The sequence below is a fragment of the Dendrobates tinctorius genome, unplaced genomic scaffold (assembly GCF_039654945.1).
Source record: "Dendrobates tinctorius isolate UK_male_01 unplaced genomic scaffold, ASM3965494v1 ptg000027l, whole genome shotgun sequence".
NCBI classification, from domain to species: Eukaryota; Metazoa; Chordata; class Amphibia; order Anura; family Dendrobatidae; genus Dendrobates; species Dendrobates tinctorius.
Genome location: NW_027361695.1, coordinates 11,457,640 through 11,485,619, shown reverse-complemented (window position 1 = coordinate 11,485,619; position 27,980 = coordinate 11,457,640). Strand labels below are relative to the sequence as shown.

The 27,980-nt window shown below is 43.9% G+C and overlaps 1 protein-coding gene across 1 annotated transcript in view; it reads right to left on the bottom strand.

Annotated features, from left to right (window-relative positions):
• The window catches only part of PRICKLE2 (prickle planar cell polarity protein 2), a 280,528-nt gene that overhangs the window by 249,695 nt on the left and 2,853 nt on the right, over positions 1 to 27,980 (bottom strand). Inside the window, exon 2 of the mRNA XM_073569766.1 lies at positions 12,349 to 12,434. Within this exon, the coding sequence (XP_073425867.1) occupies positions 12,349 to 12,434 (86 nt within the window). The remainder of the gene's footprint in view (positions 1 to 12,348; positions 12,435 to 27,980) is intronic.

Genomic DNA, 27,980 nt, shown 5'->3' with positions numbered 1-27,980 from the left:
CAGGATTTATTAACAGATGCATAAATCTTACAAACCAAAAAGTTATGTTGCTCAGTTAAATTTTAATCAATTTTAAACATAAAAGTGTGGGTCAATTATTATTCAACCCCTAGGTTTAATATTTTGTGGAATAACCCTTGTTTGCAATTACAGCTAATAATCGTCTTTTATAAGACCTGATCAGGCCGGCACAGGTCTCTGGAGTTATCTTGGCCCACTCCTCCATGCAGATCTTCTCCAAGTTATCTAGGTTCTTTGGGTGTCTCATGTGGACTTTAATCTTGAGCTCCTTCCACAAGTTTTCAATTGGGTTAAGGTCAGGAGACTGACTAGGCCACTCCAACACCTTGATTTTTTCCCTCTTGAACCAGGCCTTGGTTTTCTTGGCTGTGTGCTTTGGGTCGTTGTCTTGTTGGAAGATGAAATGACGACCCATCTTAAGATCCTTGATGGAGGAGCGGAGGTTCTTGGCCAAAATCTCCAGGTAGGCCGTGCTATCCATCTTCCCATGGATGCGGACCAGATGGCCAGGCCCCTTGGCTGAGAAACAGCCCCACAGCATGATGCTGCCACCACCATACTTGACTGTAGGGATGGTATTCTTGGGGTCGTATGCAGTGCCATCCAGTCTCCAAACGTCACGTGTGTGGTTGGCATCAAAGATCTCGATCTTGGCCTCATCAGACCAGAGAACCTTGAACCAGTCTGTCTCAGAGTCTTCCAAGTGATCATGAGCAAACTGTAGGCGAGCCTTGACATGACGCTTTGAAAGTAAAGGTACCTTACGGGCTCGTCTGGAACGGAGACCATTGCGGTGGAGTACGTTACTTATGGTATTGACTGAAACCAATGTCCCCACTGCCATGAGATCTTCCCGGAGCTCCTTCCTTGTTGTCCTTGGGTTAGCCTTGACTCTTCGGACAAGCCTGGCCTCGGCACGGGAGGAAACTTTCAAAGGCTGTCCAGGCCGTGGAAGGCTAACAGTAGTTCCATAAGCCTTCCACTTCCGGATGATGCTCCCAACAGTGGAGACAGGTAGGCCCAACTCCTTGGAAAGGGTTTTGTACCCTTTGCCAGCCTTGTGACCCTCCATGATCTTGTCTCTGATGGCCTTGGAATGCTCCTTTGTCTTTCCCATGTTGACCATGTATGAGTGCTGTTCACAAGTTTGGGGAAGGTCTTAAATAGTCAGAAAAGGCTGGAAAAAGAGATAATTAATCCAAACATGTGAAGCTCATTGTTCTTTGTGCCTGAAATACTTCTTAATACTTTAGGGGAACCAAACAGAATTCTGGTGGTTTGAGGGGTTGAATAATAAATGACCCTCTGAATAAACTTTTCACAATTTAAAAAAAAATTAAACAAAGAAATAACATTCTTTTTTGCTGCAGTGCATTTCACACTTCCAGGCTGATCTACAGTCCAAATGTCACAATGCCAAGTTAATTCCGAATGTGTAAACCTGCTAAATCTGCAGGGGGTTGAATACTACTTGTAGGCACTGTATATATATATATACACACACACACACATATATATATGTATATATATTTTGTATATGTGTATTCTATGTGTCTATATCTATTCTTTCGTTTCTTTATTAAACCTGTCAGTGTGAGTTTACTGTATCACGCACTGAATTGCCGGCTTTTGTAAAAGACACCTGGTGCGTATTTCTCGCAAGTCACATGTGTGGTCCGTGTGTAATGCGTATTTTTAGCGCACCCATAGACTTGCATTGGCGTATTACGGGCGTAGTACGCTGACAATCGCAGCATGCTGCGATTTGCACGGACCGTAGAATACGCCCGAGAAATATACGGCTGTTGGGAGCTGCCCCATAGAGAATCATTGGTCCGTGTGTAATGCGCGCTTTAACGCCTCTCACTCGTCCGTGTTCCTCTCTAGTGTGACCCCGGCCTTAGATTCATGCCAGTATTATAGGTGCTGGAACTTCCTGTTCCTCACTTCCTAAAATGCACAGTGCCTGCCCAGAACTAGAAGTACAGTAATCACTTTTGTTGATGTATATGGCCAGCGTAGGGCTTGTAACAAGTTAAAAATATCTAAGCAATGAAGTGAAGATGGGGGGGGGGGGGATATAGGTTCATAGTCAGAAAATGGATTAAAATGTGTGTACGCGGTGTATACAAACAGTGATCTATTCTGCGCAGGGGGACCCGAATGTGTTACCAACATTACACAAGAAGCTTTTCTCAATGCTATAATCAGACTGGAACACAAAGGTCTATTCAGAAGTTGATCCTGGTGCTAATGAATACATTTAGGACTCTATTGAGATTGCCTGTAGCAGATTAGCCGCTTGTTACAAAAAAAAAAAAAAATCTTCGAAAAATAAACTTTGCTGTAATCCGCGGCCTCTCTTTTTTACAAGTTTTGAGAAACGACATTGGGAAATATTCGTATAAAAGAAAAAAAGATTCCCATAAAGCATCCCGGACAAAAAAGAAAAAAAAGAGGGTTAACAGAGAAAAGTCATAGCATAATAATGTTTGTACTTGTAAAAGTTCCAACAACGGGGATGCACTGCAGGGGAATGCTTTCTAGGGGTTGCAAACAGGGTCTTGTCCTTACGAAGAAGCCAATTTATCACCATTTATAGGCAGGGGAATTCGTAGTAATTGCATTAGGAAGAGGCTGTAAATTACTTGAGTCCATTCTCTGCAGAGAACACTTTTACTGGCTTCCAGTCAACAGGACATTATGCAAAAAATACACTGTAATGACTATTCGCATAGCTAAACTCCCTGATGGCTTTAACTCTTAAGCTTGTTAACACAAAACCCAATGTAATGCAGATCAGATTAGATGGAAAACCCAGGAACCGGCCACAGAGGCGGTCACTGCATTGTATGAGGTTTGAGCTGTGTGTACAATGCAACCTTTCACCGCGCTCGGGGGGTACGGCACAGCGGGAATCTGTTACTAAGGCTGGAAAGGAGACAGAGGGTTCATCCTAGTCAAGATCAGCAGTGAAAGCTATTTTTTTTTATTTTTTACTTCATATATCTGTTTCTAGGAATGGCGGCTGACGACTAATTTTTACGAAGGCCACAATCTTATAAACAGTGGTTCATCTTGAGGACCCTATAGTGGCGTTGCATGGGAAGGAAGCCACAGGGGCAATTGCCCTGGCTGCAAAATTTCAAAAAGAGAGAAAAAAAAACAAACCATAAAATACTATCTTTTTCAAATGTTGCAACCCTATGAAATGGTGTCACTAAAGTCAATATGGGCAGTGCACATGTTCGGACCTCTGTCCGGTTACCCTGGATCTTCAAGCAAGTGCCAATTTGAACTGTATTGGTGGATACAATTGGATCCTGCGGTAAAGCAGCGGTCATAAAACCTCCGTCCTGTAGGCCTCAGTAGGTACAAGTTGCCGGCGTTACGACGCAGGTGGGACAATTACTTCACTATGTTTGTGATGCATGTGCTAGTGGGTCGCCCTCCCAGGGCCGTGGGGTACTCGGTACCGGGCTGGCGGGATGTGTCACAGCAGCGGTGACCCGGTCCGTGGCCCTGGGCGCCCAATTAACAGGGGAAGTTTGAATGGTGGAATGTAGTTAATGGAAAAGTTTGTGACGCCACCTGTGGTGTTCGGCAAGTGAGATGTTGAGCCGACGCTGCGTGCAGATCTTCTGGGGCTGGTGGTGTTTTGCAGCCAAGATGGTGAAGCTCCCCACAGGTGGAGCTGTAGCCCCAGGGCAGTGTAGAGAGAGGCACAAGCAGTGTAGAAGCTGGTACCCAGATGTAGCAGTGCTGGGTGTGTTGGCGCAAGAATCAATGGAGGACACCAGGCTTGTAGTTCCAAAGCTTTACTCACAGTCTGTAGTACACACAGGTGCCTGCCTCCGTGCTGTGTCCTCCGGGTCAGGGACTCAATCAACCTCCAGGCCAGATGGAATGCTCCCTTCCAACGCTCCGCCAACATGTGCCTTTCTGAACGTCTCCTCTATAGCGCCTTTAAGTGTGAAGTACTTCCAGTACTGAGTTACACTGGAGTGCTTCCTGACAGATGTTCCCAAGAACTCTACTTGCACGGCAGACAGCTGTATCCTACTTCGGGGACTCCTTACTCCTGAGTCCCGGCTCACTATCCAAGTTGCTGTTGTGTCCCCAAGTCTTAGATGGGAGTAGTGCATTTACAACTCACTACTCCACCGGTGTCTGCTGTAGAACCATTAGTGTCCATACAATCTCGGGGACCGGGCCCCGACCTTGCACTTAGAACTTCTAGGCAGGGTTCTCTCCTAACCCACATCCTCTGTTCCCTTTTACTCCTTAGTTCCGTACTAGTCTATCCTTCTTATGGAAGATCAGGTTTCGGTTCAATGTCTTTCTCCTTCTTTCCTTTCCCGTGCCAGCAGACCCAGGTCACTGAGATCTACTGCAGCACCTCCTTCCTCCATCCCTCTCTCAGGGATCTTCTTTCCTCACTCCTCACCGAGTGACTCTATGACTGACTGACCTCTAATCCTAAACCTTCCCGCTCTTTTATGTATTCTAACTCCACCCGCCTCCCAGCACGTTTCGTGTTGCAAGCATGGAGCCACCAAAGGTGCTCTGCTACACTCCAAGCAGGGAGCTGCAATGTGGCAGCAGAAGTAAGGAGGAGGACGTCAGCGCTAGAAGATGGGAGGCGCCGGACCGGACCGCCCCTGGGTGAGTATAATCTAACTTGTTTTTCTTCTCTTTCAGGTTACATCGGGGGCTTATCTACAGCATTACAGAATGCTATAGATAAGCCCCTGATGGCGGTGGCCGAATGTCATATCGGAAATATGAGGTGACAGATTCACTTTAAGGGTGTACTAAGGGGGCACTCAGGGGCAGGGATGGACATTATCATTGGTGCAACCTGTGCGGCCGCACTGGGGCTGAAGAGATAAGGGAGCCCATTTCTACGTCCAAAGCAGGTGCAACTTTGCATTTTTAGGAGCTCTTGGGCTGCAAAGGGCTCATATTGTTCTTGCACAGGTGACCTTTCCTGTCTGTGTCCACCAGTGCCCAAGGGGTATTATTTTTAAAGTGTGATGGGAACTGAAGGGGGAGACAAAGGGCATTACTCCTGCCTGGTTAAAGAGGCACAATACCTGCCTTGCCCCAGGTGCTGAAAACCAATGCTACCACACCATACATATCCCAGAAATATGTACACACGTCTTCAAGTGATGTAATGAGGCCAGACGATAAATTGCAATGTGTAAAGATAAAATATAAATCTTTATTTAGATTATAAAAAAAATAAAGACAAAAAAGGATTAAAAATATATCAATCTCAAGGAACATGAAGCAACACATGAGCATGGGAATAAATCATGAAAAGTAATTATACTAGTATGCACAAATAATATTTCAGTATAAGTTCTAATCAAATAAAGCAATCAAGTGATGTGTTAATGCTATCTGAATATCCATGTAGAGGGCTATTCATCCACAATGAAATATAAAGTGCATAGTGCAGGTGTTTCAATGTGGATTAATGAATTGCCACTGTGAATATCACAGGGTTTTGCAGAGCCAAATGTTCAGAAAGTGACTGGTGCATTAAAAAAAGTGATCAGTACAAATCCTTACAAAATATGCTGTTCAAAATAAACATTAGAATCATGAAGTTTGGTCAAAATTTAGAGATGCTACATACAAAGTGCAAGTATCATGTGCTTAGCTCCCGGTTGCTCCGTGCTCCTACCCCGACAGCGCAGTTTCGCTAAAGAGCCTTTTCCAATGGGGGCCCGGCACCGAACCACACATCCTTCAAGTGTCAAAGGAAAACTGGCCCTTGGGGAATCGATATTTCATCACTGGGCTCCCTTCACATCTTGGTCAATGACTAAACCAGGTCCACAACTCGTAGAGATGAACTCACATGTACCGGTAATGGTACGAGAAAAAAAAAAGAGCCTGTATCAATTCCTCACCCAAAATCAAAAACTTATACTATGGTTTTACAATAGTTATGTGCAATGCAACATCACTATTTGATGATGCTTTTTCCCCCACTTAAAAAAACAAAAAAAAAACCACATAAAAGTCCCAAAACGTTCAAGGATAAGCTGTATCTTCAAAACCGTCATGTCTTTCAAGAGATTGTCGGAAAAAAAACAGATTTTAAAGGGTAGTGCTTATATTAATTATAATTTAAAAAAAAAAAAAAAATGGGCATTTTTGGTTTAAAAAAAATTAAAAAAAAATGGATATTGTCAAAATCAACATAGGGCTGTATAGACAGGCTGGCAAAGACATGCAATGTAAGGAGAGATGGAGTATTAGGTCAGGCCCTCCACTCTAAATTTTCTAAAAGTTACTTTATCGTCAGTGTACGTCCAAGTTTCTTAGTCTATAGTTGGGATTACTGCTAATTTTTGCCGTCTAAAAAGTGTTAAACAAGATCAAAATTCACCTTTTTTTTTTTTTTTTACATTACCGCTAATACCCCAAGATTACAAAAAGAACAATTGACAACAGGATCATGGCTTCGCCTGGAGGTGACATCAGCCAATACTTATATTTAGGATATTCGTTCCACATGTCCTTCTAGATGGTTTTCTTTTTAAGCTGATGACGCTATAGCCAAGCATAAGCATTTAAATACCGAAACCCTATGGGATGCCTAACCAAGCTGTTATTATGTAACAGACACCCTAATGACTTCATTAGTCAAGAACACAAAAGACGGTGACGGGTTAACTGCCGGCTAAGCCAAAATAATGTTTAACTCGGTCTCACAGTCTCTAGCTGGGTTGGTCTCTTGGATGGAAGCTTTTAAAGCCAACAATAGGATCTTTTAGGAAAAGGTGTGGTCGACCTGTTTCATTTCCTTCAATTGAGAAAATCCGTATGAAATCCTTGGACAAGTTTGGGAAGTTATTCTATAAAGTGCTGACAGCAGGAGAGTTAGAAAATTCACGACGTAAGGTTTTGGATGGGAGCCATTTTAAAAAAAAACAAAACAAAAAAAAAAAAAAAAAACATTGACCCCCTAATGTTAATATTACAAAATGTTATAAAAATTACAGTTTATGAAAAAAAAAAAAAAATTAAAAAGAGGTTGTCTCAAGAAAGAGACCTATCGTAATCAGGATAGGCCACCAAACTCAACTGCTAGAACGTAGTGCTGGGAAAGTGACTGCATGAATGACAATAACTTCTAGAGGATGAAAAGATTTAAAAGGGCTCAGACCAATCTAAAAAAATAAAATAAAAGAATCTATACCCACCCACATCGAGCAAGCGGTTCAAAGTTTATCAAGGCCCCATGGACTTTACTTCTACGTCCAGTCTTGACATGTCACAAATGGCCAGAAATGCCCACTTTGGTCAATCAGTTGTTGAAGCAGGTCACTACTGCCAAAAGTAATTGGCCGAGCGGGCATTTCCAGTTGTGCGGAGATCAGGAACTAGAGACAAACAGGGGGTGGGGAAGCAACAAAATCTCAGGGGATCGGTGAGGGTTAGTAAGGAGTCAACCACAAGTCAGTTTTTTTTTTCTCGTAAGAAAAGACTGATTTTGGTCACTGCTTTTTTTTATCAGATTTCCATCCGTTTTTGAACTGCGTGTCCATTTTTAGCATTGGAATGTCATCTGTTTTCTTCAACGTAAAAAGAAAATTCTCCAAACTTCTTGGACTATCCCCTTTAAAAAGAAAAACTGAAAAACTAAGTAGTTTATAACATTTTTCATAGATATATAGAATCAGAATCATAGAATGGTATAGTTGGAAGGGACCCCCTGGGTCATCTGGTCCAACCCCCTGAGTTTAAAGAGAGGGATCTCCTGATCCCAACTCTCCTTTAATCTAGGTGCTCACTGCATTTGTGCACCTTGCCTTCGGTATACGCTGGGAGCTTTTCTTGATGTATGCTGCAACTTTCCCACAGGCTCCTATTTAACAGATGGAGGCCGAATGTGTGCTTTTTCGGCCTCCGTCTGCTTACCATCTATTTAACTGCATAGGAAACAGCAACAATTTGTGCAAAGGGCTTACTGCAGAGAAATATATACCATGCGGTACTCGTTTCTTAACAATTGGGTCCCTATGGCGGACGGAAGCCTCAACATCAATCCTGATTGTGGCCACTGTCTGCTGCAGAAGTTCTGAGTATATGCGCCCGACAGCGTGCACAGGGGTGAATGCAGGCTTAATAGTGTTTTTACAGGAGAACACCTCCATACACATGGCATGAGATGGCGCATGACAAGTTTTCCTTCAACGCAAATAGGTACCAATATGGACGTATTTACACAGACCTTAAGGCTGTGTGACCACATAGCGTTTTTGATGCGTTTTTCGGGGTCAAACCGCATCAAAAACGCTTAAAAGAAGCATCCCATTCATTTAAATGCATTTTGGCCTTTTTGTGCCAATGGATGTGGTTTTTACCGCTAAGGAAACGCTTAGCGGTACAAAACGCAGCATGTTCATAAATTTCCGCTTAGGTCTGCGTTTTTGGCTATTTCCTACAGTCCAAAAGACGCGGGGAAAAAAATGCATCAAAAACGCACAAAAATCGCGGAAAAATCGCGGCAAAAACGTGCAGAAAAAACGCGCGCTTTCTGGGAAGGAGAACCCGTTTCTTGAGCGTTTAAAAAAACGCTATGTGGGCACACAGCCTAAAGGTCATAACTATATGGAGTGATAAAGACGTTGCAGTCGCACCCGTTCCCAAGATCCACTACTAGATACACAGAAGATCTATACTACCAAAGATGCAGGATACTTGGGGTCCCTGTTGAAGATTTTGCATTGGGGTCCATAAACTTCAAGTTATGTCACTGGGAATCTATATACAATTATGGAATTTTTCAGTCTTTATTGACTTTCATGGAGTACAATGTGTTTTTTTTCTTTAGGCAGCGAAATCTGGAGGGCATATAGAGCACCATTGTATAAACGCATGGCAGCCTATCCAGGTACAAAAACCTCCACAGGACACCGTTTTCAGCATATTCAGAATATGGACAAGTAGATATAGGTGTCCAAATAATGCCTTTAACACGGGGAAAAGGTGCAGTAATACAGTAATGGATCACTTATCTCTGCAAAAGAAGTGTTTCCAGCAACAATGAAAAGAAAAAAAAAAGAATAAAGGAATTACTAGTTATGCAATTCTCCCGCCATGCACTATCCCTTTAAGGCTCTTCCGCCCTACGGGGGGCGCTTGTGTGTCAGGATAGAAACAATATGTAGTTATGCCGTGTGCTATATACCTGAATATACCGACCATAAATTAATGATCCGCAGGATGTTCTCCATATTCAGACACAAAGAAGAGGCAGAAGGCCCCAATCAGCGGGAGGCCGCCTTTTCCTTACAAGAACACGCTGTAACATTTGTATTCCTAGAGAAATTAATATAATTAGTCAGCTCGTTCTGAGGCCGATTAAAGGAAAATGCGCCAGGGATGGTACGAACCCTGCTACCATTCACAGTGTGGTGCCTCACAGGCCGCATTAAGGCTTATTAATCAACTTTTGCCGCCAGTCGAGTCACATACACACGCCAGAAAACATATGTAGGGGTTGTGTTCACAGTAAAGGTAGACATTTTGCTATCAGAATTAAACATTTCGGCCAAGTGTCAGCTGAGAAATACCAGACCGGTTGGTTGCTATGCGAGCGCTGCCGTTAGCAACAGGGTTATCAGCTCAAGGCCAAAAGAGCCGGGAGGAATGGCCGTGCTAGGCCAGGCTTTTCTCTATATGATTTGTAGTTGTAAACCAGTCAAACCCCTTTAAAAGAGAAATTTCGTCATAAATTGGAGCAGATTACGTAGCGTTGTCGGGCGCCGTGGGTTAAACCTTGCCCAATGCCAAAATGCCACCCCCATTAGTAATTGCGGAGAACCATAAAAAGTATTGATCTATGTTCTGTAGGACCTCCAGAGTCCGTGATAATTATGGACTATCCATTGAGATGATGAAGACTTGCTACACTACGATAGAAAAAACTAATCTTCGTAGCGGGACCCCTAATAATAATAATAAAATAATAATATAATAATATATAATATCACTGATGCCAACTATTCAGACTAGGCCGAGGCATCTTTTCCCAAATATTTCCAGTACCAATTAGACAGGATGAGGCAGAGTGAAAGATTGGGAAAAAAAAAAAAAATGGAGAAGTTCTGCAATGGACACAATACATGAAACTCTGACAATCCTCTACTTCCTAGATTCGGAGACTGTTTATACATGGTGACAGGTGCACACAATGAATTTAAGGCAGTTTTGCTAAGCAAATAAACTTTTTATTTGAACAGTCAGAATCTTAGACCCGGAAACTCTAGAAATACTAAATATTCTGATTAGTATAAATGACAATACACAGAGCAAAGACATAAACCGGGCCTGATGAAGGACATTGAAAGGGACCTTAGTAGGTTACCCTAGGGAAGCATAGGACAGATCTACTCTACTTTTAGCCCAAACGGCCCCAATAATATTGAGTCATTTGGATGATAGGAGCAATCAAAAAGCCCATACGGCAGCTCGCCTAATCCCTACAGTATCATAATATGGATCAATGTCGGACTGGGGTGCCAAGGGCCCACCGATGACATCAACTTCAGGGCCCCACTTTTCAGCTACATGCAAATATGACTTTATCCTCAATTCACAAATTTCTATAGCAATAAACTGGGTCGATTGTTAAATGAATAAGATGCGTCTTAGTCTGTATATAGTAAATAAAGTATATTGTGCCAAGTACTGCTCATATAAGTGGGTGGTGGTCTACTCCTTCATGGGGGGCCCACCGGAGGATTCTCCTGTTCTTCTGTGGGCCAGTCCAGGCCTGATATGGACCTATAGGCACTCTGTGTACCATTCATTCTCCTCTACAAGCAATGTTTTTTTTGTGTGAATACCTACATAATATGGCTAAATGTCATGACTATGGAAAAATAACATAGGCTTCATTCATACCAATACATGTATGTCACCATATAAAAAAACATCGAAATATCAGCGCTCTCCAGCAGTTACACAGCAAAAGGATATGATTTTGACAACTACCACCTAAATATGTGTCAGTGGTTTACATTGGGACTTCTAAATCTAAAACTTCAATACAACTAGCAATTCGGTCCCAATAACTGGATATCATAAAACAAGTATATTAATGGGGTGCTTCCATGTTTACAGGATATGTCAAATGGGCCTGTTGGTTAAGAGTCCCACCCTAATCTGACGTGAAAAGACGGATTCCAGGACCCCCTGGCATCTTGAGATGGGCTTGCATTCTGCATTCCCAATTTAAGTTTATGGGATTTATGGCAAGAGCCCTGAACTATATTATTGGAGCTATACGGAGAGTATGGACTCGATACAAGTCATGCGGCCAAAGACTGCGGCTACATTACAGCATAATGTAAGTGTATAAACAGCCTGCTAACAAGTCACAAAAAGTTGTAACCCTATTGGACTTTTTGGGACTTGCGTGTCGTGTTTCCTTACAGGTCACAATTCAACCCAATTTGCTTGCACTATGCTGCGACTTGGCAGCAGCATATAGCCATTATTGGCTGTGCGACCCGTGTAGCGGCCAAAGTCGCCGTGTAGCCCCATACTAACTCCGCTATGTTCATTCGTGTTTAATTAAACAAGAACATCAGCTCGATATGATATTTTACATTGTTACTTTTTATCAGCGTTACTTTCCGCAAAAGCAATATTTTGTCTGCAGCCAGTTTGCAGTAAAGCGCGCCCCTATATAACCAAGAAAGTCAGTGTGAGCGCGTGAGCGTTCCTGCGGCGATTCACTCCTGAAGTCCCGCATTTCAAATACAGAGATAATGAATTATGCCGTCACCTTTGGCATCATTACTACTACTCCCATTGCCGCACATTTTGCCACTTTCAAAAACACCCCCTGACCTTATTGTTCTTTTTAGAAAAATCTTTGCAAAACGTTACAAAAAATGAAGAATGCAGAATAAACGGCCATCATTCAGCTTCAGCAAGCTAGAAATGCATTGCACCCAGATAACTTAATCACTGTTTCGTTGACACATTGGGTTAAAGGGCGTCCGTACCGAAGAGGTCGCCAATGTGGCAGCTATAGGGCCCCTAGAGAGAGAGAAGACCAAACTTTGATTGGTTGCATCCCTAATATTAAAAAGGAGGTGAGAACGTCTCTCCAGCAAGTATGGGTGTGGGGAAATAGCTTCAGGATCTCAGAATTATTTCTATTCTTCAGACGCTATGCGAGTCGAGCCACAATAGAACCAATTCTTTTCTCTTTTAGAGTTCAGATCATGGCGCTCTAATGCATGAATTCTGTTTTTTTACAAGTATTGTGATAAAAGGAACCTTTCTTACCTCCACTGATGCAAGGCCAATCCAGGACAGCGGTCACCGCAGGCATTACATGGTTGTCCACGCTCCGGTTCGGCAAAAGCTGTAATCTGTGAATAGAAAACAAAGACAATTACAGCTGCCCTGTTCTGCCACGTTGTCCATAATATAAATCATCAACTATGCTTTCATTTTGGCTTTTGTGCATGTCATGTGTTAAAGAAAAGAGAGACTCTGGCCACTATGCCAACAATAAGACTCCAACTTCAAGTTTAAGATTTTTCAGCAGTCTCGTTATCATCACAGTGTAAATAAAGTGCTGCGGAATATGTCGGCGCTATAGAAATAAAATTTATTATTATTATCACCGTTAGCACCGAAATGAAAGGCAATACCTCTAAATACAGTAACTAACACAGGATCCACCATTTACAATAGGTGATATCACAACTCACCTCCTCCTCTGTCCTGTACAATGTCTGATAACACCTCTAAATACAGTAACTAACACAGGATTCACCATTCATAATAGGTGATATCACAACTCACCTCCTCCTCTGCCCTGTACAATGTCTGATAACACCTCTAAATACAGTAACTAACACAGGATTCACCATTCACAATAGGTGATGTCACAGCTCACCTTCTCCTCCTGTACAATGACTGATAACACCTCTAAATACAGTAGCTAACACAGGATTCACCATTCACAATAGGTGATGTCACAGCCAACCTCTTCTGCTTCGTGTAAAAGGATTAATAACACAGGAATCACCATTCACTATAGATGGCATCACAGCTCACCTCCTCCTCCTGTACAATGACTGATAACACCTTAATATACATAGGCCCAGCCTCATAGTAGATTGTGAGCAAGGTACAAGAAGGTACACTCCACTAAAGAAATAACACTCCAAAATAAACATAACAAAAAGGAGAAGGGGATAGTGTATGTTTGAAAAGTACATACAAACTTTATTAGCAAAATTGACAAACAGTAACAAAAACGTATAAAAAAGTGCAGATAAGGATATGCAGTAGTGATACTCAACAGTACATAAACTTTTATTCCAGAAGTGCTATTGCAAATACTTATATAGAAGGATAAGGTAGGAGCCCAGGTGGCGACATTTGGAAAAATGGGTCTTGGGAGCAAAGATATCCATAATCAAAACCAATCGTTACGAGACTCTTTTCAATGCCGAAGATAATGTACCCCTACACGATACAGCCCTAAATGGCCGGCAATCAGTCTACACGAAATGGATAGGGAATGTGCCGCTTTATTGGAAAGACGCCATGACCAGTCCATTAAATTAACATTCCTCAGCAGTTGTGGAGCAAGTGAAATGTCTGCAAGGAGACATCCCCTTTAAAAGTCGAGCAGATTCTTCTTGTATTGTTGAAAGAATACACAAATAAGCAGTTTTCCAAAATAAAAAGGATTATCTGAATAAATGAGAATTAACATGACTGCCATGCTAATGAGGTTTCTTTAAGGGTAGCCTTATATATATCATCAGTCATTGTACAAGAGGAGGAAGGTGGTGAGCTGTGACCTCCCTCATCTATCTATTGTGAATGGTGAATTCTGTATGTATTGAACATGTCACCAATTTTCTAAATAAATATTTCAAAAGGTGCTAATGACATGACATTCTCACCAGATGTTGAGAACAACCCACCCAGTCTGCACAGGCAAAGAAAACAAGCAATAGATGTCCATTAATTAAGTTACGTGTAATAAAGAGAAATGACACGGAGAAAAACACGCTTACTGAAGTCAATCGGAGGCGGATGTGCAGTAACAAACCCTAGCCACTACAGGTAGATGGCCAGCTCAGTAAGTAAGTTCTTCCAGCCGGCGGCCACAGTCACCGATAACAGCTGATTGGCGGGTTGAAGGGTGTTGGACCCATGCAGATCAGACATTTATGACTTGTCTTAACGATAGGCCATCAGTGTAAAAGCAGTGGACAACCTCCTTAGTACTTCGTACAAAAGCCTTTGTTGGTGTTGAAAGCTCCCAGACACCTCCTGTATGGAGAAACTAGTCACAGGCATTGCTCAGGTGTGATTTTGGCCCATTCTTCGATACAAACACTGTTCAAATCCTGAAGACTCCGTGTGCTCCTTCTATGAACTCTGAGCTTTAGTTTCTTCCATACGTTTTCTATTGGATTCAAGTCTGCTGATTGGCTCTGCCATTGTAGCAGCTTTATTTTCTTTCTCTGAAACCAATACAGATAGTTTCCTTGTCTGTGTGTTTGGGATCACTGTCTTACTGAAATGTCTAACCTCATTTCATCTTCGAAATCCTGGTAGATTACAGCAGATTTTTATCAACAATGTCTCGGTACATTTGTCCATTCATCCTTACTTCAAGGATATGACATTTATCAGTGCCATATGCTAAAAAAACACAGCCACACACCATGATGTTCCACCTCCAAACTTCACTGCTGGTGTGTTTTTTTTTTTTTTTGTTTTGTTTTTTTTGGGGGGGGGTGCTGAATATGCCGTGCCTTTTGGCCTTTAAACCTGCTGTGCATTATGACATCCAAAGAGTTCAATTTTGGTCTCATCTGACCAGTCAATATTCTCCCAGTACTTCACAGGCTTGTCTAAATGTTGATGATCGTGCTTGAACATGCTTTTCGTTCAGCAGTGGAGTCTTTCATGGTGACCGTGCATACAGTCCATGGAACTTGAGTGCATCGCATATTGTTTTCTTTGGAACAATTGTATGTGCTGATTCCAGGTCTTTCTGTAGATCTCCACAGGTGGTTACTGGCTCTTGGACCAGGGCTGTGGAGTCGGAGTCGTGGAGTCGGTGGAAGGGAAATTGAGGAGTCGGAGTCGCAGGTTTGGCTTACCGACTCCACAGCCCTGTCTTGGACAACATTTCAGATAATTATTTTCACTCCTCTGTCTGAAATCTTGTGCGGAGCACCTGGTGGTGAAATGATGTTCTTTCAACTTCCAGATTATGGCCCCAAAGCTCACTGGAACCTTCACTAGTTTAGACATTCTTTAATGCCATCAGTGTTTTGCAACAATAAGGTTGTGAAGGTCTTGAGACAGGGGTCAGAAATGTAGATACGGATAGGACTCAAGCGCCTTTCAGATTACTAGGTTTAGGATCCTCGAGTAGAATGGTTACTAACAAGGAGTCTCAGTCAGGGATGATTCAGAGACTAATAGAACAGTCCAGTTACACGGGATACTCAGATAGCTGAACCAGTATCCAAGATCTGTGTGCCTAACGCCGGAGTGGCTTCAGGGTTCAGGACACTGGACACACAAGTGCCAGTGACTTCGGTTTCACGACACTGGACACAACAACTCACTAGTTGCATAAGTGCTTTGATGGGAGGAGAGCTTCTTTAATTATTGTGATCGGTGGAAAATGCAAGAGGGATGGACCTCAAACAATGAGAACTTGTGACACACCTCCATAGAATTATTCTCTTGTTTAGAAGCCCGCAGTGTCTATAACTGTGCTGCTTATAAATGGCAGTCAGATGAATCATTGCAATAATCTTTTAACTGTGTAAATGTTTATATTTGAACTAGAGGTGGACCTGATGCTATTGCATAGGGAGGGAAGTGTGTGTGTCCCGCCGTTGCCTGCCCACCCACCTCCGTACAGTCACAGCCGGAAGGAAAGACGGTGGTTTGCGGCCTGTGCTGGAGATGGGGTGCGGCGGCGCCACCAGAGGGTGCCCGCACCCCATCTCCAGCACAGGCCGCAAGCCTTGGTCTTTCCTGCCGGCTGAGACTGCACGGAGGTGGGTGGTCAGGCTGCCGTGGGATCCGGCGCGTGTAGTCAGGCGGCGGCGGGTCCGGCGGCAGGTCCAGTGGCGGCGGGGGGGTCCAGCGTGTGTGTCCCGGCGGTGTCCCGCTGGTGGTACTGCGGAAGGGCCTAGTACCACCACCGGGTGTCATATTGGAATACCAATCACTTGGGTATTCCAATATGGCGGTCGGTGCGGTGAATTATGGGATTCGAGGACATCCAAACGGAAGTGGATGACGGACAATTTAAGGTAAATATATATTAGATATACTGCACAAAATAGTGTGAAATCTGTCCCCCCCCCAAAAAAAAACAAAAAAAAAAACAATAATGACAAAATGGCCTGAGCCAAAAAGGTTAGGAGTCCATTACAATCATCTTGTAATCTGAGGTCATTACTAAATCTCCCAATACCCGAGCTGGTGTCGTCAACATCATAGGATCAGAATAAGGAAGATATACCGTACATCCCATGATTAGGGTTAAAAGTACCATATACATTCGAGGAAAGTCTAATGACCCCAATGATTTCGGCACGTTCACACCACTATCTAAAAAGGTTTTTCCCAAGCTGGCAAGTTACCCCCATGCACATTGTTTAAAGAACTTCTGGAAATAGCTGAACAATGAATGGGAGTGTCGATCAAGCACAATGTCACTGAACTGAAAAAGGGGCTCTGCAAAGAAATGTTTTTGGGTGCTGGAGCGCTGTTCTCAGGATCTCTGCAAGTTCCAGGGCCTGTATTCCGGATTGTTGTATGTCTCAGTGGTCAGACCCCCAACAGTAAGTTGGATATGACATATTGACAATAAGCTATTAATGTGTATGAGGGTGTCTCAACTCGTTGACATGCTTGACTCTTATTCCAACAAGAGATACAATATTGCCAGACACAACCTTATCCCCTCTTCCCATATATAACACAAGCATGCTCAACATAGCCGAATGGGGATGTCCGAAAGTTTGGGACAAATTATTTGTGACACATTGGCTCAGTGGTAAACACTGTTGCTTTGCAGTGCTGGGGTCCTGGGTACAAATCCCATCAAGGTCAATATCTACAAGGAGGTTGTATGTTCTCTCCATATAAAGCGCTGCAGAATATGATGGGGAAATATAAGCAAGCATCGGGGCAGGTGTTAGGGGCAGGCAGAATGGGCATTTTCCTAGGGACCCCCAGCCAGTGACATGCTGCTAATGGCGGCACACCATGCAGCCGCTATGTGTCCTGTGAGTCAGGGAGGCAGGTGCCAGCGCCAGCACCCCTGCTCCACATTCTACTGTATCAGCATCATAGATGCCAATACAGTTGAAAGCAATGATGGAGGAGAGAGTGTCAGATGACACTACCTCTCCCATTATTCCCACTCTGCCTCCAACGCAGCGGGTGTGCGATGATGTCACTTCATTGCGCTCCATGCTGTGTGGAGCTGTTGAGATGCGTTGCAGACACCGGAGAAGCGGGTGACCAAGTATCGGAGGCATATATTGTATATTGTTTGCTTTATTATATACCAGTGAGTACGTGGTGGCCATAATACTGCAGGACTGTGGGGCTGCATTATACTGTATCGAGGACTATGGGGAATGCATTATACTATATGAAGGACTGTGGGGTGCATTATACCATATGGAGGACTATGAGGGGTGCATTATACAATATGGAGTACTATTGGACGTGTTATACTATATTGAGGACTATGGGAAGTGCATTATACTATATGGAGGATATGGGCTTTGCATTATACTATATGGAGGACTATGGGAGTGCATCATACTATATGGAGGACTACGGGGAGTGCACTTACTATATAGAGTGCTAGGTTGAGTATATTATACTATATGGAGCGCTGGGGGAAGTATAGTATACTATATGGAGTGCTAGGGGGAGTATATTATACTATATGGAGTATATTATACTATATGGAGTGCTAGGAGGGAGTATATTATACTCTATGAAGTGCTAGGAGGGAGTATATTATACTATATGAAATGCTATATGGAGGAGGACTACGGGGCACATTATACTATATGGAGAACTATGGGGTGTGCATTATACAATATGGATGATTATGGAGGTTGCTTTATAATATGTAATATAACATTATAATATCCTCCCACCTCTCTTCTTGCTCCCTCCTTGACCACTTGCAATCCGGCTTCCGGCCACACCACTCCACTGAAACTGCCCTAACTAAGGTCACCAATGACCTATTAGCCGCCAAGGCCAAGCGACACTACTCTGTCCTCCTCCTCTTGGACCTGTCCTCTGCCTTTGACACAGTGGACCATTCCCTAATAATACAGACGCTCTCATCTCTTGGTATCACAGACTTGGCCCTATCTTGGATTGCGTCATACCTAGCAGACCGGAAATTCAGCGTCTCCCATTCGCACACCACCTCCTCATCGCACCCCCTATCCGTCGGAGTCCCGCAAGGTTCAGTCCTAGGGCCCCTGTTCTTCTCCGTTTACACCTTCGGCCTCGGACAGCTCATAGAATCTCATGGCTTTCAGTATCATCTCTATGCTGATGACACACAGATCTACATCTCTGGACCAGATATCACCTCCCTACTCAACAGAATCCCTCAATGTCTGTCTGCTATTTCATCCTTCTTCTCTGCTAGATTTCTAAAACTTAATATGGACAAAACAGAATTAATCATCTTTCGCCCATCTCACGTGACCCCCCCCCCCACAACGGACCTATCCATTAAAGTAAATGGCTGCCCACTCTCTCCAGTCCCACAAGCTCGCTGCCTCGGGGTTATCCTTGACACTAATCTCTCTTTCAAACCACATATCCAAGCCCTTTCCGCTTCCTGCCGACTTCAACTCAAAAATACTTCACGGATCCGTACATTCCTCAACCAAGAATCAGCAAAAACCCTAGTCCATGCCCTCATCATCTCTCGCCTTGACTACTGCAACCTCCTGCTCTGTGGCCTCCCATCTAACACTCTCGCACCCCTCCAATCTATTCTTAACTCTGCTGCCCGACTAATCCACCTGTCCCCCCGCTATTCCCCGGCCTCTCCACTCTGTTAATTCCTGCACTGGCTCCCCATTACCCAAAGACTCCAGTTCAAAACCCTAACCATGACATACAAAGGCATCCACAACCTGAGTCCTCCGTACATCTGTGACCTCGTCTCCCGGTACTTACCTGCACGAAACCTCCGATCCTCAAAAGATCTCCTTCTGTACTCCCCTCTTATCTCCTCTTCCCACAATCGCATACAAGATTTCTCCCGCGCATCCCCTCTACTCTGGAACTCTCTACCACAACATATCAGACTCTCGCCTACCATGGAAACCTTCAAAAAGAATTTGAAGACCTACCTCTTCCGACAAGCCTACAACTTGCAGTAACCACCGATCCACGACCAGCTCTACCCTCGCCTACTGTATCCTCACCTATCCCGTTGTAGATTGTGAGCCCTCGCGGGCAGGGTCCTCTCTCATCCTGTACCAGTCGTGACTTGTATTGTTTAAGATTACTGTACTTGTATGTATTATGTATACCCCTCCTCACATGTAAAGCGCCATGGAATAAATGGCGCTATAATAATAAATAATAATAATATATGGAGGACTATGGGGTGCATTATACTAAACAAGCAAAATGCTGCCTATTCATCGATTGGATTGTTTATGCTGGAGCAAAAATCCTTGTTGTCAGCAGCACATCGCCTGGTGAAAACTGCAACTATGCTGCTGATTGCCTGATACTGCATGGGGACAGATTGATCTGCTAGCGATCGTTCTGTCCCCATCATTGTTCCTCAGCCAGCATAAAGTCTCGGAAACAAGCGTTGAACGGCTTTAATATTATCACTCACGCTCGTTTAGTGGCCAGAACTCAGCGCATGTAAATACAACTGAAATGTTTCTGTGTGATGGGGCAATATGTTAGCATTTGGGGCCCCACTTTGTCTAAAACTGGCCCTGGCAAGCTTAAAAATGATCTCCTCTGCTTCTCCCCTCTACAAATGCCTTCATTGGTTCCAAATTACCAACATATCCAGTTCAAACTGCTAATATTGACTTCCAAAGCCACCCATAAATCTGTCTCCTCCGTATATAGTACAGACCAAAAGTTTGGACACACCTCATTCAAAGAGTTTTCTTTATTTTCATGACTTAAAATTGTAGATTCACTCTGAAGGCATCAAAACTATGAATTAACACATGTGGAATTATATAATTAACAAAAAAGTGTGAAACAACTGAAAGTATGTCTTATATGCTAGGTTCTTCAAAGTAGCCACCTTTTGCTTTGATTACTGCTTTGCACACTCTTGGCATTCTCTTGATGAGCTTCAAGAGGTAGTCACCGGAAATGGTCTTCCAACTGTTAGGGTTCTAGAGGGATTGCCTGGAAGTGGACCCTCTGGGTCGTGGCTCCAGAGCCCCCAAGGGCGAGCAGACCAGGTGATGACCACCCTCTATACAGGGAGTGTTAGGGGCAGGCCCGAGGGAGATGGAACCACAACGGCTGGAAACCAAAGGGGCAGCTTAGGGTAATTACCGGAGGGATCTGAAGAAGACCGGGGTGAAGGCGGAGAGAAGGTGGTGGAACAGAGGACTATGGAGGCCGAGATGAGCTGGAAAAGCCTGGACGGACCGGGGCCAGATGCTGAAAGGAAGAGGGACACAAATGAGGATGGGAGACACAGGGCAGGTAGATACAGCAGAGACACAGAACAGGGGGAGCGGATGGACGGACAGGAAGCTGGCAAGGACGGGGTGACAGAGGGACTGAAGGAGGATGGTAGGCAGGACAGATAGACGAGACAGGGAGAAGGAGCAGGCAGACAACAGACAGTGGTGCCGGATGGCAAACAGGACCGAGACAGAGAGTACACTGGAGACAGGATACAGGGACCTGAGAGGCGAGGGTGACGCTGCGCAAAGAATGCAGGTGCCACAGAGAACGACAAACAGGCGTCTTACCTGCATAAACGCCGGCCAGAAATACCCGATGGGCACCGCCATATTGGGGCGGAGCCACCGGGTCATGAGCTCGCAAGATGCCCTGCAGCTGAAGAAGGGCAAGCGCGCATGCGCAGACCCGTGACATGCCGCGTCCCCGAAAAGGCAGATGGGGAGCAGCGTGGAAGCTGTCTGGAGACGCGCCGGGGGGCGAAGGCCCCCAGGTAAGGGACCAGATCTGGGGGTGTGACACCAACAGTCTTGAAGGAGTTCCCAGAGATGTTTAGCACTTGTTGGCCATTTTGCCTTCACTCTGCGGTCTTGCTCACCTCAAACCATCTCGATTGGGTTCAGGTCTGGTGACTGTGGAGGCCAGGTCATCTGGCGTAGCACCCCATCATGCTCCTTCTTGGTCAAATAGCCCTTACACAGCCTGGAGGTGTGTTTGGGGTCATTGTCCTGTTGAAAAATAAATGATGGTCCAACTAAACACAAACTGGATGGAATAGCATGCCGTGCTGGTTCAGTATGCCTTCAATTTTGAATAAATCCCCAACAGCGTCACCAGCAATGCAACCCCACACCACCACACATCCTCCTCCATGCTTCACGGTGGTAACCAGGCATGTAGAGTCCATCCGTTCACCGCACAAAGACACGGTGGTTGGAACCAAATTTGGACTCATCACACTAAAGCCCAGATTTCCACTGGTCTATTGTCCATTCCTTGTGTTCTTTAGCCCAAACAAGTCTCTTCTGCTTGTTGCCTGTCCTTAGCAGTGGTTTCCTAGCAGCTATTTTACCATGAAGGCCTGCTGCACAAAGTCTCCTCTTAACAGTTGTTGTAGAGATGTGTCTGCTGCTAGAACTCTGTGTGGCATTGACCTGGTCTCTAATCTGAGCTGCTGTTAACCTGCGATTTCTGAGGCTGGTGACTCGGATGAACTTATCCTCCGCAGCAGAGGTGACTCTTGGTCTTCCTTTCCTGGGCCGGTCCTCATGTGAGCCAGTTTCTATGTAGCGCTTGATGGTTTTTGCCACTGCACTTGGGGACCTTCATTTCTTAAAGTAATGATGGTCACTCGTTTTTCTTTACTCAGCTGCTTTTTTCTTGCCATAATACAAATTCTAACAGTCTATTCAGTAGGACTATCAGCTGTGTATCCACCAGACTTCTGCACAACACAATTGATGGTCCCAACCTCATTAATAAGGCAAGAAAGTCCACTTATTAAACCTGACAGGTCACACCTGTGAAGTGAGAACCATTTCCGGTGACTACCTCTTGAAGCTCACCAAGAGTGTGCAAAGCAGTAATCAAAGCAAAAGGTGGCTACTTTGAAGAACCTAGAATATAAGACATATTTTCAATTGTTTCACACTTTTTTGTTAATTATATAATTCCACATGTGTTAATTCATAGTTTTGATGCCTTCAGAGTGAATCTACAATTTTCAAAGTCATGAAAATAAAGAAAACTCTTTGAATGAGAAGGTGTGTCCAAACTTTTGGTCTGTACTGTACATCTCCTAACTAATCTCCTGACACGTAATCTCTGGTCCTTCCAAGACCGCGTCCTCTCCTCCACACTCATACGTTCCTCACCTAACCACCACCAAGACTCCAATCCTCTGGAATTCTCTGCCAACACATCTGATTCCATCATATTCAGAACTTTCAGACTGAACTTGAAAACCCATCTTGTCAAGAAAGCTTACAGCCTGCAATGACCCCCTGTCACCTCACCACCATAGATGCTGCCGCAAGCCCCTACCCTACTGTCTCCTAAACCATTATTCTGTAAGCCCTCTAGGGCAGGGTCCTCTCCACTCTATACCAGTCTGTCATTGTTAGTTTGAATCTGTATTTTGTATGTAACCCCCTTCTCAAGTACAGCACCATGGACTCAACGGTGCTCAAAAAATAAAAAATCTAGGGCTGTATCACAGGTCCCTATTAAGACAGAACTCACTTTTAATTTTAATGAACCCTATTCTCTAAAAAGAGAGAGACCCATCTACTGTAATACTCCGTCTTAGCAAGCTGCCCAGTTGCCCACATCAATCATACAAACCTCTGACCGAATTCTCCCTAGGATAGGACCTCTGTCTCTAGTTGGCTGGGTTACAACTTCTCTTCAGCTGTTGTACACAATATTTAAAAAGGGGTCTTCCTACCAATACATTGATACCCTACCAAATAAATATGGAAGCCAATTCCTGCACAGCGCCTGTACTAGAGTGGTGCCAAAAGCAGAAGCAGCCGGTGCTCCTTCGAATCAGTTGTGGTCCCAGAATTCAGATTCCATCAATCAGAAGTTGATATTACGGCTATTTGATAAATTATCAATGTCATTGGTAGGAATACCCCTAAAAATGAAAATATACAATGAAAATGAAATAAAGTTACAAGGTATTGGCCCTTTCACTATTCTAATTTACACATTTTTCCATATTTGTGCTTGTTTATAAAATACAATGCTTCAGTTCTCCGCACTGTTACATTCGGTTCTATTTCATCTTGCCTACAGGACATTCCGGATCTGTCAGTACGGGTTTCGTTATGCAACACTGATCCTTTGGTGAGATAACAGGTGCAGCGTTCTAGTCGTTGTTTAATGGGAGGGAGGTGAAAAAAAAAACGCCCAATTTGCAAAATAGACTTGTTTTATATCTTGACAGCAAGCAGAACGCATCCAAGACAAGTCAACGGTGAGGCGGCCAAGAACGGTTCCAATCTGAACCCATTCACAGGGCGTTAAGTCAAAGGAGGACACGACGGAGTGAAAAGTCAAACAGAAAAGTGAAGAAAAAGCAAAGACAGTGAAAGTCTCCAAATTTACATCACAAAAGCCGTGATCCGGTCTCCAAGTCACCGCCAAGCATTATGGGAGCGATTCTCAGGAGTAAATAAGAGCGCCTGTGTAATTAACCCTTCTAGAGTCAAATTTCAAACACCCCCCCCCTTCCAAAAAAAACGACTATGTGTAAAACTATCATGGTGTGAATGAGAGATGACCTTTGGCGGTCCACTAGATGGAGGGTTTCAAACTCTAATGTTTCTTACAATCTGCAGATCATTTGCAAATACTTACTTCCGTACAAAGAAAGTGGTGCTAAGAAAATTAGTGAAAGTCCACAGTAGGTGCGCAGCGATGGATCTTTAGCTCTTTACCAAAAGCTGAGAATCCACCATTTAAAATCTGCAGATTTTTTTTCTTTTTGTTACGTACGTCCTGCAATCTGTATGTATCATACTGAAAATTACTAACCTGTGAATTTATTTATTATGCTTTGCTTATATAGCACCATCATATTCCACAGCGCTTTATAGACATCATGATCACTGTCCCCATTGAGGCTCACAATCTAATTTCCCTATCAGTATGTCTTTGGAGTGTTGGAGGAAACTGGAGAATCAGGAGGAAACCCACACAAACACGGGGAGAACATACAAACTGCTTGCAGATGTTGTCCTTGGTGGGATTTGAGCCCAGGACCCCAGCGCTGCAAGGCTGCAGTGCTAACCACTGAGCCACAGTGTTGCTCTAAATCTGCTTGAACACAGCCAAGGGGTCCGAAGGTTTGTCATCTGGTGTGCGGAACGGTATGCAAACTTTAAAAAAAAAGTTTTAAAAAACTGCCCAATGTGGTATGGACTATTTACACAAACTACCAATAAAGGATTGTTGGCTGGGGCGACACTGGTTACACAACCAAACATCAAGGTACGGTCACACTGCGACATACAAGGTGCTGCAACCACAACAAGCAAGTCACAAGAAAAGCATAGGATCAAACCTGATATTTCTATGCAGCGGATTTAGAACATAGGAAAATAATGTTCCAAAGCTCGAATCTGCAGCGGGAAGTTGGAAAAAAAAAAAAAGAAAACAGTGACCGCTTCTCGGAACAGGAGGCGAATCTGGGAACTTGATGAACTGCAGCAGAAAGAAGGATCACAACCCTAGAAATTAGCAGCAATTATATCATTCTGCATTATGTAATATTCCAGCAGTCTACAAATATTGCCAGGACGAAGAAGAGCCGGATTACGGCAATTTCCCTGCGCGACGGTCTTTTGGCTTCAGTGTCCCAAGTTTTTTTTTGTTTTTTTTTCCTTTCGGATCTCTGTTAACAATTTTATCTAATGCAAAGGGAAGTGCAGATTTGTGGGATACACAAGGCCAATAAAAATACACAACTCCGCCTGATGAAATAAATACACGGATAACAAGGAACAGGACGGAAACCAGGACGATAAAAATGTGGGTTTAATAAGAGATGCAGGAAAGCTTGTACTGCACAAGGGTATACAGTGCAATCCCCAGATGGGGAGACCGGCGTCGTGTAGCCAGGCATTATGAGAAAAATGGCAGCGTTGACCGTATCAGAGAGCATCATTCATCAAATAACCTGGACTATGGCAAATCCTGGCAAGATAACAGAATTACAGGCTCAGTTTTGATCAATGTATTTGGGCCAGATGGGAAAACCCCTTATAATACACAGGGGGTCCTCCGATCAGGATCTTTGGTCCGAAGGGAGAGCGGTGTCCTGCTCTGGAGGACCCATCGTGCCTTGCATAACCAACTGATATGAATGGGAGGAGACACAGATTAGATATTAGAAAAAACTTTTTGACAGTTAGAGTGATCAATGAGTGGAACAAGCTGCCACGAGAAGTGGTGAGTTCTCCTTCAATGGAAGTCTTCAAACAGATGCTGGACAGACATCTGACTGGGATGATTTAGCGAATCCTGCTTTGAGCAGGGGGTTGGACCAGATGGCCCAGGAGGTCCCTTCCAACTCTACGATTCTATGACACTGTGTAATGCTAAATTTTTGCCTCTGGTGGCGCTGCAGGAATATTGAACACATACTTCAAGGTTCCCTTACAGATGACTGATGATCCCTGGAGATCTCAGCTTGCAGTCACCTTATGATCAAGGCTACTTTTTAAAGAGAACTCCCTTTTAAGTCATTTAAGACTCATTTCATAGGTCAAGTTTATGAAATGCACGTTTCCTGTTCTTTGTGTCTCCTACATCGTACAGTCATATCAATCCAGCAGGACTTTTGGTTGTAAAGTGCTATGCTTCGCCGTACACAATGGGATATAAACATGGGCCGATCATATTACCCGCTCCTATTACGTTCTGACCATAGAAATCGCTTTTTGGCAAGACTGTTCACTCCTTAAGTAACGCACACAACTGCCACCAATACAGAGACCTAAATCCAAGAAATCGTGGAACAAGTGTTCCTAGAAACAGCCATCAGCCCATCGAACCAGGCAGGCAAAGACCTGAAGAACGAGCGTTTTGCCAAAATTTTAAAGCAGCCTTAAAAATCATCATTCTCGGCAATACGGTAAACAGGAGACGTGCTGCCGATAACAGGATGTTTTATATACTCGGAACGATCCTATTAACGATCATTCTGTGCAACGTTCGTCGGCGGTCTGAGCAGAGCAATAAATGACCACTGATCGCGGGATATTTCCGTGTAACGACATATGTCATCTTGCCAAAAGACCCCAGTTTTAAAAGGGTCATCTCTTGAAGGCCCCGCTCATTTATATGCCGTATTAGTGCGTAGGGACATTATGTAGAGGAGTCCCCCAATCAGGACCCCCTCTATGAGCCAGAACTGAAAGGCCACTCTGAATGAGCGTCTCTTGTTCTAGTGGACTCAAGACGTCCCTTGTGTATATGAATAGCCACTCATCCTAATGGCTGCCACGCAGAACTGGGCTATGCTCACACAGGGCGAATTTAGCAGGGACAATGACACAGAATTTTAAGATGTAAGCAAACTACAAAATTGTAATGTAATCTCATCCACATGGTGAATTTTTTTTTGTCCGGGATGAGTGTAAAAATTGGATTTTGCTGCATTTTTTTTTTTTTTTTTTTAAATCCTCCGCCTGTCAATTTCTGTTGCGGAAAAGCACAGGTTTAAAGGGAATCTGTCACCGGATGTTGGAGGCCTATGTAAATGGCCTGGGTCCGGTCCGATGGGCGGTGTTTCTTCTTTTTTCTACACCCCATCTGTGGCCCACGTTCGCGATCTTCTCCGGTATTAGAGTAGTTCTTCTCCATAGTTCGCTAAGCAATCTTGCTTTGCACACGCGCAGTATGCTTTGCCCAACTGCGGGCAAAGCCAATAATCATTACTGCGCATGCGTCGGTACCCTATGTCCCGGAACACAGCGAAATACTTCCAAGACATAGTGTACCGGCGCATGCGTAGTAATGATTATCGGCTTTGCCCGCAGTTGGGCAAAGCATACTGCGCCTGTGCGAAGCAAGATTGCTTTGCGCATGCGCGAACTATGGAGAAGAACTACTCTAATACTGGAGAAGATCGCGGACGGGGGCCACGGATGGGGTGGAGAAAAAAGAAGAAACACCGCCCATCGGACCGGACCCAGGCCCTTTACATAGGTCTCCAACATCCGGTGACAGATTCCCTTTAACACGAGACTCCATATCTGCAGGTTAATCAGCTATCCTGCCACTGTTTTGTTACAAATTTGGTGAATTTCTGTACCGAAAATGCGCACAGATTTGCAGAAAAGCAAGTCCAAGAATAAAATCTGCTACAAATGCACAGTGTAAACTCAGCCTCACATTTTCCTTGAGGAGTCTGCAGCTTCCCCATCATCATTTGTTGTTTGCAGATACAATTTACAACAAGATATAAAGAAACAAACAAAAGAAGATCTGCATTTTTATTACAATTACGGGGTTAGGCAAGAAGAAACGCAGCGTTTTCTGTGCAGATTTTCCCCTCACTCATCACTATGAGTAAAATCTGCAGCAAAAACGCTGAAAGAATTCACATGATGCAGATTTAAATCTGCAAGTCACAAATAAGCAACGTTGTGCATGAGGCTTCTCTGGCATCAGGAAAC